At 37.3% G+C, this 12,534-nt stretch overlaps 1 protein-coding gene across 1 annotated transcript in view; it reads right to left on the bottom strand.

The window, feature by feature from the left end:
- The window catches only part of cysu (peroxidase homolog), a 39,891-nt gene extending 27,635 nt beyond the window's left edge, over positions 1-12,256 (bottom strand). Inside the window, exons 1-2 of the mRNA XM_028314858.1 lie at positions 12,100-12,256; positions 2,793-2,942 (exon numbers count right to left, since the gene is read on the bottom strand). Of these exons, the coding sequence (XP_028170659.1) occupies positions 2,793-2,942; positions 12,100-12,110 (161 nt within the window). The 5' untranslated portion in view covers positions 12,111-12,256. The remainder of the gene's footprint in view (positions 1-2,792; positions 2,943-12,099) is intronic.
- Between the last annotated feature and the right edge of the window lie 278 nt (positions 12,257-12,534).

Below are 12,534 nucleotides of genomic sequence, written 5' to 3'. Positions count from 1 at the left end.
AGTATCTGTGAGTAGATTGTCCATGCAAACCAGGCACTTTTTAACTGCAATAAGAACGCCGCCGCCGTGTGCCTTATTATGTTTTTTCATAAATTCAACTGAGCGGTCCTTACGGTAGACAATATACCTCTCATCAAACAGTTCGGAAGAATCCACGGATTCATTGAGCCATGTCTCACACAGACATATTATATCATAATTGTTTATTAATATTGAATTAGCTATTTCAGTGGTTTTAGATTTGGTACCTCTGATGTTTTGATAAAATACCGACAGTTTATCCATCATAAAATGAGGTAAAAAAAAAAGTAAGGTAAACATTAATTCAAAGAGTCTAGCATATTTTGACACTTGACATGAATGAAAGACGATGTTTCATTCTTCCGCATGAATATACGTCCACCGCGCNGGTTATTTCAGAATTCAACCCCTAAAAGGGGGAAATGGGGTAAAAATGTCTAAAAATCAACATGAGTATTTATTACTGATACATGGCGTTGTCCGTTTGAGGTGACATAACATTTGTAACCTTGAAATGAATGAAAAAAAATCGATATTTTTTTACAGTTTTGGCAATAATCGTCAGTTTTATTCGTTAATAATATAAAATCAGTCAATAAAGCACAAGAACAAGTGTAATACCCACAGTGTTGCCATATTTATCAACAGCGAAAACTTGACCTTGCTGTTGCAGTTATTCAACTGTCTTAATTTTTAAAATTCGCGGTTTTTTATGGAACTACTGCCCCGTGTTTCACATAAAATATCATGCTTTTTATAAAATATCCCTTGAAAGTCGATAAATTGCTTTAATTTAGATTTTGTAGGCAATTGTTTGACATGTCCTTTATAACGGACAGAAACCATTTAAGGGTTAACAGCAAGAAGAAGGCAACTCGCATACACAGAGCTGCCAAGAGAACACTGGACTGGTGGCGGTCCAGGTTCTTCCCTGAAGCCAAAGGATTTAGAGCAGAGTGCTTGTAAATAACTACTTGTAAATTAAATCCATAATAAAGACCTAGGGTAACTGGATGGATAGGTATACCTACCTTATTATTGTAAAACTTAAGATATTATAATTAATTAAATACATTATATTGTTTTAATCTTTCATGGTCACTAAATATACATGGTAGCAATCTCGTCAGTAATAATAATTAAGTAAATACATATCCTACTAATATCCTACTTAATATTAAAAATGCGAAAGTTTGGATGTCTGGATGTTTGTTACTCTTTCACGCAAAAACTACTGAACGGATTTTGATGAAACTTTACAGTATTATTGTTTATAACCATTAACATATAGGCTATAATTATGATGATCTGTGACAAACTAAATTTCACGCGGACGAAGCCGCGGGCAAAAGCTAGTTGAAAATAAAATGATTAATTATATTGACTATTTATTTCACAAAACCTAATACATAATACACAGACTGATTAAAAACAAAAGTAAATTTCAACTTATGAAAATACATATTCATTGTCGGATTAGCTTTCTATCATGATCTCGTAAGGCTGCGTTTCCACCAGAGATGTGCGAGGATGCGTAGCGAAGGATGTGTTTGTAAAGAACAATAGAATCGCTTCATTTAAATGTGATGTTGTCTTAGCTGTGTAATGGCTGTGCCGAACTCTCTATTGTAATTATTCTACGTGTGCTTTGATACCAATATATTTATTATGTTACTACCAACAACTGTGTTTATTGCTCTGTAGCGGACTTAATATATCCCTAACAGACTTTACAAGAATTTAACCTTATGAAGGCTTATGTAATACCTATATCGTGCATTTTACTTGCTTCAACACTTCCAGTTGACATTGGCTCTTGCACTGGACGACCGCGGTCAGATTTCGCTCGTTACCGGCAGAAATTCATCACGCAGGAGTGATAGAGTTACTCCTACTGTATTTAATAAAATCTAGCTTTTTTGTTGTTTGATTAAAGATTGTTAGTGTAAATGGTTAACCTTCAGCTAGTTATTGTATCATAATTAATTATGTAGTAAACTAAATAAATAATGAAATTAAAAATACCTATTGAGCGGAAGGAACTGCACCGAAATTATTACCTATGCAATGTTATTCATTATTTTTAACTACACATGTTGATAGAACTATTGTTTGCTTGCTCAGTCAAAATATGCGGATTTGTGTCCTTTCCAATGGACAAACATAGAAGTATGTAGGGTACCTATGATGCCATTACAAAAGCGAGAACTTTACCATTGCGCCTTGTGATGATATGAATTGTATAAGTGGTATGTATAAGTGGCAAGTACGAGGATTTCTCACTGAATGGCGACTGATCGATGTAGACTATGAATAAGCTATGGATGTATAAGTAGGTACTCACAAGTTCCCCTTCAGCAGGTTCAGGCTGTAGTCATAAGCCGAGGTGATCGATGTAGATTATGAATATGCTATCAATGTACGAGTCCACATTAAAAGAGCTCTACATCACCACGCGGCTCTCTATATGCCTAAAACGTTCCCTCTGTTTCATTGGAAAATTATGCGGTCTTCAAAGCATTGTCTGGAGAAACAAATTATCTTGGGACAAATGGAAGGCAGACGCGCTCGGGGCAGGGCACCGACGAGATGGTCGGACGCGGTGAGGAAGACGGTGGGCGGGAGTTTGTATCAGAACACTATCTGTGGTCGCGTTCCTCATCAGTGAGGGACCGAGGAAGAAGAATCAATGTACTAGCAAAAATGTAAAAGTGCTTTTTATAAGCTTGAATCTACTTGAATTAAATAAATGAGTTTTTAGTTTTACTCACAAGTTCCCCTTCAGCAGGTTCAGGCTGTAGTCGTACGCCGAGGTGCGGCCCGGCCCGGTGAGGTAGAGCGCGCAGTCGTTGTCGTCGCCCGCAGCCGACAGCGGCGTCAGCGCCGATGCGCCGGCGCACCACAGCGCTATAGTTAGCGCTCTGGAAGGAAACACATTAATTACAATCACTATAAAGTGGGTGGCACACTCGCATAATAAGTATTTTAGGAGATCATTGAGTCGCTTTTGCTTAGGCGCAGACCACCGATTTTTTGTCGGCCGATAGTTTAGTCGGGCAGTTAATCAGTATGGGCTTGTATGGAAGTGCGCACACTACACCGATTTGGTATCGGCCGATTCTTCATAAAAATTGGAAATTGATCCAATTAAAAGTCGGTGGTCTGCGCCTATGGTAATATTATATCAACGCCAGCGCCTGTAACCAGCCACAAACTGACTTTGAATTTACTGCAAAAGCTTTAGATGGAGTTTAATTTTAATTATTGAAATCCTGAACGCGTAAACTGAAAAATTTTAAACTTGAGACGAATCTAACGACGGTTTCAAACTAAAATCCAAAGCCGTTTCGACTATAGAGCATAGAAATACATATGCACGGTGAAATACATAACCCTCATTCTGGCGCAGTAGGGTAATAAAAAACTATTAGTTGCCAGACCTAACGGAGTCTACATTGAGGTTGGCATCGCAGACGTAAAAGAACGGTACGAGCTACGACAAAAATAGACGATTTCTTTTATGTTACTTTTTCTTAAGTTGATCGACATTTTAAGGTGAACGTCAGAATGGCGGGNGTATTACGGAAGTACAAAATTAATAACTAAAGGTACATAAAGGTACACCTCAGGTATTAAAAATTCATATTTATATTATTCATTTCTGTGACCATACACCCGCCATTCTGACGTTCACATTTTAAGGGCATTACACGATACCCAGATTGAAAACGATCCTATTCAATATTTTTTTTATGAGACGATTTTGTCGTTGCGATCTTTACGAATGCTAGCTGAATATTTTGTACTTGTGTAATAACGTATCCTAGTGTCGTACCTAATAAATAACACTTTATTGTCAACCGCTTCATAAACGGCATACTTTATGTAAGAGTAAGCTTAAATTACTGTGACACCACCGTGCATAAAAAACGCATTACAGTTCCCAAATAGGGAAACAAACACTCATGTCCCTGTTTATCTCCACAGTAAAGAGATCATACTTAAGTATGCAGGCACCGTACCTAGGGGAGACCAGGGTGAGTTGTAACAGAGAAGAGTTGTAACATTGTCGTTTTTTTTGGAACTAATTCACAACTAACGAGCTCGTAACAGTGCGCGTTTTTTAGTTCAAGTCTCGGGCTAACAAAAACACTTTGTCGCGAACTCGCTGATAGTAAATAGGTTCCCAAAAACCGACAATGTCACAACCTCTGTTACAACTCACCTCGGTCTCCCCTACATGACCTGTTACATTTCAAAATGCCAGACGTAATGCCACAGACTCAGTGGTATAAGTAGAGCACTGACTGGGCTAAGTTTCGCAAACGTGGGACTCTATGTGCCATAAAGTGCCATTACTCGCAGTTAGCCCTAAGCGCTAAATTGTTAACTGTCAACAGTTTCTGAAGGCTGTTTAGACGTGCCTTTATTTATTGCTGTGTGTTGTAACAACATTATCTTTTGTGTTTAAAGCACATTAAATACATAGGCAATGTTCGGATACAAAGCAAAGTGTAACACATAGGTAATTAACAGGCTGGGTTATCTAGATAAAAATATTGCTGCTACAAAATACCTATGTCCTAAACAAAACATTATTTAACGCGCTGAATTTGTTGTAATTTTCCATTAAAACTCAGTAGGTAATTTTCCAGATATCTACAACATATCTGCAATATGTTTTGGTGTAGTCACATGCCAGACAATGTAAAAATAAACTCAACATAGCGATTCGCGCCACTACTGCATCGAATAACGTAAGGCATTCTAAAACTATAATAATTTTTATCATTAGTGCCGAGCCTTATTCCTAACTTGACCAATTGAATAAAATTGCTCAATCAGTAGTCAGCGGTCAAAAAAAGGAGAGATAAATGTATCAATTGCAACAGTCGTGTTAAAGTGGGTCAGATAGGTGTGTGACTTGGACTCATGTGTGAAAGGGACTAACCGTTACTTTAGACTTTATAAGTACCAACATATCTGCATATTATACGAATATACATGTGACAAACTATGACACTGATATTCATTTCAAAATACATGTATAAACACTTCGACATGCATATCAGCAGGTACAATAGAAACAGTAGTGTAAAAGCCGCCGGCAATTCGTGATATCGTCAAGGTAACATCGCGTCAATCATTAGTCTCAGATGATTGTTTAGTAAATCTAGAACCCTTCTTTGTACTTAGTTGTAACCATTTTGTTTCCCTTAACAGCTTTAATTTTAATATTATTCTGAGTAAACTTAGATACCTAAGGAATTTCAGATGCGACTCATGCAACAGCGAGCGATGAATATTGTTGTATTTACTCTCTCATAAAGTGGGTCAAATCGCTCGTATAATAAGTGTTTTAGGAGATCATTGAGTCGCCTAAGTAATATTATATCGACGCATACAACCAGCCACAAACTGACTGTGAAATTACTGCAATAGCGTTAGACGGAGATTAAGTTTATTTAGACGCATGTTCAATTTATAATACCTGAGATTATGTATTCATTAATCTTGTTAGAGGATGGGGAAATAAAATTAATAACGATCTCTTCCATTATCAGCTGACGAAACATTAATTTATAACTACGCTTTTTCTGTTATTAAGAGCTTTTAACACCTAATAAGATTGTAACATACCTATTCCGAAATAGTTTTAAATGCCTCCAAATTTAATAGCAATTTTACGCTTTACAAAATGTATATTTAATTAAGAGGCGTAAAATTATAATCACATCCGAAGATGTTAATTATGCGTAATATTTTGTGAGTTTTATTTCTTCTAGTCATTAATTGCTTAACTTTAATATCATCTTTTTTGTATAGAAGCATTAGTCACAACAATATCTTCATATTGGTTTTGCATAAAGGCGTATTTGAACTTTGATATTAAAATTAAATATTAGGACACCTAATTCTCTAGTCTGCGAACTAGTCAAGAACACGATGTGGGAGCGAACATCGATTGTAGTTGACCACGAAAGGTGCGAACATTGTTCGGCCAAAAACCACTGTCATCAGTGTCAGCCGGGAGCAGTGGATGGCCTCGCTCGCTGGCAACAAATGTCATCGCTCTCCTTTCACCCGTTTGCACCTGACGACGTCCTGAAACCGAGGCCCTAGACCAGGTCTTAATACCTACACCATTTTTTAATCCTTTAAAGATATCGCTCCTAGTACAAATAACCAGTATTGTAGGTAATGTCGTCTAGTGAGAGTTTGCGATATTATTTTAATGCAGCACAAGGCAAGTATTTGACCGCAATCACACCTGACGTTAAGTGAGATGCAGTATAATATTTACTATGATTTTTATGGTTTTCTTGAAGCACGAACCCGTCTCCCCATTAACTAAGGATTTTTGTTCGTAGACGGTCTTCAACTTTTGTTTGGTAGGTTGTTACTTGGTTGATATTATTACGTTAGAGACAGTCCCACTGTTAACGTTAGATCGATGGTCCGTGCGATCTCGACACTCGATTATCTGCATCAGTGTGCTAACAAGCATTTTGAATCGTCCTTTCACTACTTGCGACTAATCGTCACCCTCGTTACAGCCGAATTTATTGCTAGTGCTAGATAACTTTCGGTTCAGATTTGCTAATTACGTAAGATCTTGTCCCAGTTTTGGGTGTTTATGTGCACGACTATTGAGTGCCTTGGAATGATCGGACGGTGTTTTGATAACATATTATTAAGACAGCGTCAATAAATAAACAGTTTATGACCTACCATTCCAAAAACAAGTTCAAACTTTTCGTGCAAGTGTTGGTTTACCTACCTATATCAATATACGGTAATTTACTTGAATGTTTTGTGTGAAAATACGTACATTAAAAGTTTAGCAACAATAATTATCAATTACTTAATTGCGATTTGCGAAATGTAACCTTCAGATCCGCAAAAGGTTTTATGCGCGTTATACTAAAATGTGGAAAATAAACAACAACTGGCTAGGCCTTCAGTTTTGTTTTTATAATGTGCAGTTAGGTAATGGACATTGCGCCGGTAGAGCCAGCATCTTCGATGTTACGATAGTTGATAGCGCAACTGGGTGGCCACGGAGTGAGTCAAATTGTTTAGCTACAGTTTAATGCCAAAAATAAACTGTGCTTATGTTTTGTAACATACAGCAATTAATTATCCATCATCAAATATTATTATGAATTGAATTGAATATGTTTACTAAGGCTTATTTAAAGTTCAAGAAGGCACGTCAAAGTAAATACTGCGGCATCTTATACAGAGTGACTGGAAATTTATTAGTGGCGGAGCCGTTAATGGGAGATAGTCTAGGGTTACAGACAAATATGACTATGAGACCTACCGTCCGCAGAGAGCTATTTGCAAAAATATTTTACTCTTGACTGGACATAACAACTCCTAAAAGATCAAGGGTCACAAAATAATTAGCTGAAGAATGACATATTGGAACTTCAAATCACTACTGACTGAATAACTTGGATGATAGTATCTCAATAAGCTGAGTGATTCGAACAATTTCTTTTGCAACGGTCATTATGTCATGTTACATAATGTTATGCCCGTGCCAATGTATCTCATCATTCGCATCAAGGGTCACGTGCTTGAGTGAGTGTCTCAGGTCTCAGTACAGTTCAAGATAAAAAAAGTGTCCGTGTCTTACTATTTTAGTTGAAATGGAACGCGAAAGTTTAAAATCTTATAAAAAAAGTGTGTAACGATCTTGATAAAAAACAAGACCGACTACTAGACTAAAGCTGGGTCGCACCAACTAATTTTAACTTGAACAAACGTCAAAAGTCTATCAACGGTTATGGTTAAATTCACGGTTAAAATATAGTGCAACTCAGCCGACTGGGCGCAGACCACCGATTTTTAGTTGGCCGACAGTTGGGCCCGATTTTAATTTGTATGAAGAATCGGCCAAATCAAATGGTGTAATGTGCGCACTTTCATACATGCCCATATTGATCAACTGCCCGACTAAACTATCGGTCGATAAAAATCAATGGTCTGCGCTTACTCTAACTACGCTACATTATTAAGCTGCGATAAGAAACAAAAGAAAGCGAAAGAATTGCTTGTCAGTGTCAGATGTAGCGCTACAAAAGAGTTTCTGATGTTATCTTATTTACAAGTAGCTCATTTTTTAGCAGACTGTACAAGTAAGTACAAGGCGTTTACTATTTTTATCGTTCTATTACGTAAGAGAGCGGGATGCGCCCGCGCATTACGTCATCACCTGTCCGACTCACTGCTAAAGTTCAACAAGGGCACTTTCAAGTAATAAAAACGGTCCAGTGGCTATACTAGTGTATCAAAGGTTTTATGGCGATGTTACGATGACTGTGGTTTACTTTTTAAGAGATAAAACGTAACCATAAACACGTAGATGTTAATACTGAATACTACGGCTGGGTTGTACAATCTTACTTTAACTTTACGTCAAAAATCTGTTAAACTCCATACAAAAACACCGGTTATCGTTATAGTTACGGATAAAGTTAGGTGGTGCAACTCAGCTTAAGGCTGGTTTTAGTATCACGCGGACTGTCAGTGCGGATCGCTCCGCACAGCCGATCTGAGCCCCGATTACGGTAATTTTTAACGTCAACAATCCAGACACGCTTCTCGATTCTGCGATACGATTGGTCGTTCAACAGCGTACGTCAGCTGTTTTGACCAATCGTATCGCAGAATCAGAAACGCGTCTGGATTGTAGACGTTAAAAGTTACCGTAATCGGGGCTCTGTATGAACTGCTAGGGAGCGAGCGGTTCCTCCGGACCGCATTACTCCAAAACGCTCCCTAGAAGTTCATACAGATTGGCCGTGCACCGGACGATCCGCGTGACACTAAAACCAGCCTAAGATAGTATGCGTATCGGATATATCTGATCTAAATACGAGTATAACTTAAATTAATCAACAGAAACTTAAAGTTTATTAGTCAAACTATAAACAGCCTTAATTTCGTGTCCAAAAGCGCAATTTTAAACGTTTATTAATACGATCAAACAAGTTCGTAAAGCATTCCATCACCATTACATATATTTAGATTGACATCTAAATTACTCACCTAATAAAGTAAATGGCTTCGATCAAAAGCTAAGTGACGGAACGAAATATATCGCGGGAAATCTGACTGGCTAGCAGATGCAGATGGAATAGACTGATACCAGAAAATACTAAGTTTAGGTTTAAATCAATGTATGGTTTGTTTCATAGCTAGTAGGGTTGCCAGGTCCAGGTTCATTTGGCCGGACATTTTGGATACCCTAANGGGGGTGCAATTAGTGAGTGCTATATCGGTTGCCTAACTTCCTGATGCGTGCGTGCCTTATTCTGTGGCTCGACTTTCGCCTAGCGCGGCAGCTAAATAAAAAGCCTAACAAAAGCCGGACAGGCCGGACATCGGTTATTTTGACCGGACACGCAATCAAAAAGCCTAACTATGTCCGGCTTTATCCGGACGCCTGGCAACCCTAGCTACGAGAGGGTTTCAAAAACTTATTTTCTTCGATGTATCTTTGTTACAATGTTAAAGTAATGAGTTACATTTATTTTATACGATTACGAGCAGACCTTTTGTTTTTTGAAAGCTGAACTATACCTACTCGTACAGACTTTATGCGCTTTGCGGGAGGGATCCGCATAAAACTTGTCCACCGAGATGGCAAGCCCCTCATCCAGGTTTAGCCCGTGAGAAAATACTTTTTACAAATCACAGATAGTTTTTAATCAGGTTATGGGTTTTTGAAAGGAGATAAAGTATTTTTGTTACAAATCGAAATTGGGACAAAATCTAGCTACGTATATTGTTCATAGTTTGGGACTAGAGGCACAGTGTAAAATGTCCAAGGATATTTTTATGTATTTATAGTTAAAAGTAAAATGAATGTTCAAGCTGTTGACTCTGTTGCTCTTGAAATCTGTTGCTCAAAAACTAAGCAAGCCTTGATCATTAAGTCTGAAGACACTTGCAGAGCGCGTCACGTAAGCACGTTGCAGCGTCTATAACCATGCAAGTCAGCGTTTTTGTGTAAACATTGAACTTTACGCAAAAAGTTACGCTTATTTTCCGCGAGTTGTGAAACTGTTGACAACTAAACATCGTTGCCACCGATTAAATTAAATTGTCATACTTATTAATAGAAATCCCGTGAACAGCTGGACATTGAACTTACGGTTTTGTTATTTAATTTTCATTTAATCAATGAATAATGCGAGGCTCATTAATTTCCGTAAAATCTACACTAACCGCGATTTAAGAAATATTTATTAATCTAAATCAAGTAAAGCATATAAAATACAACAAAAATAACGAACATTGAACAATAAGTTCCGATTTGCAATTCTTAGATTTTCTTAAAAGAAGAAAGAAATATTTTATTAACATTACAGTGGACGTCATTTGGCTGAAACGACGACTGAACTATATCTTTTCATTGCTTTGTTATTATAAAAAGTACCATTTTATTTTGACCAGTATTATTCGTATCAATTTTTTTTCTTTCTTTTTTCATTCCAAAAGATTACGTCACGGTAATACCTACTATCTATTGCCGTGATAATGTAGTAGTTTCCAATTTGAATTCCAGATCAAAATAAGTTGTCCACTTATGATTGGCAGATGTAGCGCGCATTCCAGACAGCCACAAAGGCTGCCCGGCCATCCGTCAAGCGACGCGCGCGCACTCTCGCTTTCAAAAGGCGTATTGACCTTTGGTCTCTCCTTCGGTAGTGAATCAGAACCACATGCTACTGACACAATTTCTACTCGACTCGGTATTTGATGATTACTCCTACTTATACGAGTAATATTCAACCTTTTAACTGCAAAGTAACACTTATTTTTTTATATAAATTATGCGAAGCAGAGTGTCAAACTATACTCAAATTGGAATGACTCAAAGGTTTGTTCATTTATTTACTTTAAATTCGTGTGCAAGTGAGCTTACAGTCCGATCCTAAGCACTCACATTGCCAATTTGAAATTACATATAATGTTGTTGGTAATTTCTTCATTTTGTTTGCTTTTGACTTCTACGTAAACGTGACAATATTTCAATGGTTTTATACATTACAATAACAATTGAATGCTTGGTAGCATTTAAACAACAATGGTTTTTGAAAATTAAGATGTGACTGACTTTCAGCTTCAAGATTATGTAATAACACCTTTATACGGTAGTTGCAATGACACCTTTAGAGACTAGAAGCAACCTGTGCACGGTTACCGTAACGGAACTTTTGGCGATCTGTACCTCTAGCATGAACAACTTTTGTTTTCGAATCGTTTGCGTGTTCGACAAAATTCGATACTCAACCTTCGAATTAAACGACAGCGCGAAAATTTTGATTCTCAAAATAAGTTTCGTGTTATTATTTCTCATACTAAGTTCACTTTACGACACGTTCACATGGGCGCAGTTGTAGTTTTCGTACTAAATATTTTAATGGCAATTCAAATACGCGAACGATTCGAACTCGAAAGTTTTTCGTGCTAGCCATACTGTTTGCGTCGCGTCAATATGCGCCAGCGGCTCACATCTCTATTGGACGCGTAGGCGGCCAACACACGATACTGGACCTTATTGTCTATGCCCATAAGCTTCGAGTTATTTTAGGACAAATTACCATATTGGCATCTCAAAATAGAGTAGTATTTTTATAACGGTGTTTTATTTGTGAACACGTTATGTTAACAAACTTGAGGAAAGTATTATAATAAATGAATGACTGTGAAATTACAATTAATTTTAGTACAATTAGCATGTCGTAGCAACTTAAAGTTTGCGAACGTCTACGAAGTTTCGTAGCAGCTACGACGGACATTATCGAATGTAGCGTTCGTACAAAAGACTTCAACGCAACGGGATGTATGCGAGTGTTATTATTTTTTGTTATCATAATTATTATATTCCATTACAATAATTATTACATTGGTGAATTATTAAAATAAAGTTTCTTTCATAATTTATCACCATATAAAAAATATAATTATGATACACATAAAATTTGCATTTATATTTTATTGACACACTGCAATAAATACTTAAATAATAAATAAAATAAAACAGTAAAAAAATAATACCTCAAAAACATTTCAGGCTATCTCCTCACTCTCCACTGGAAGTTTATACCCACTAGATCACTGTACCATGGGTCACAATCGCACAAAACAGTCTGTTCATTCAGGTTCGAATTATTATTAATAAATAATAATAATAATTATTGTGTGAGCGTGTTGCCGGTGGTGCGGCTGCGATAGCACTGCGGATATCGGCGGCACTCGGAGAGTCGAAGGCTGCGCGGCGCAACCAACGCTTGCGGCTGCTATGATGACAGCGGGGTGGTAGTGAGGGTCTGTGAAAGAACTGCTTAAACGCCACTGTGGTGACAGAGGGCAGGGTGGAAATAGGCTGTTGATACAATGGATAATGATCCAATAATTCCAAGACACACCTCTTGATAATCCAAAAATCTAGTCATGAGATTTTAGTAGCTTTTACATAAATATTTACTTAAA

Source organism: Ostrinia furnacalis, unplaced genomic scaffold, assembly GCF_004193835.3.
Source record: "Ostrinia furnacalis isolate ACB-3 unplaced genomic scaffold, ASM419383v2 OfSCF4915, whole genome shotgun sequence".
NCBI lineage: Eukaryota > Metazoa > Arthropoda > Insecta > Lepidoptera > Crambidae > Ostrinia > Ostrinia furnacalis.
Note: the sequence above shows the minus strand (reverse complement) of the source record. Positions and strands in the feature narration are given on the sequence as shown.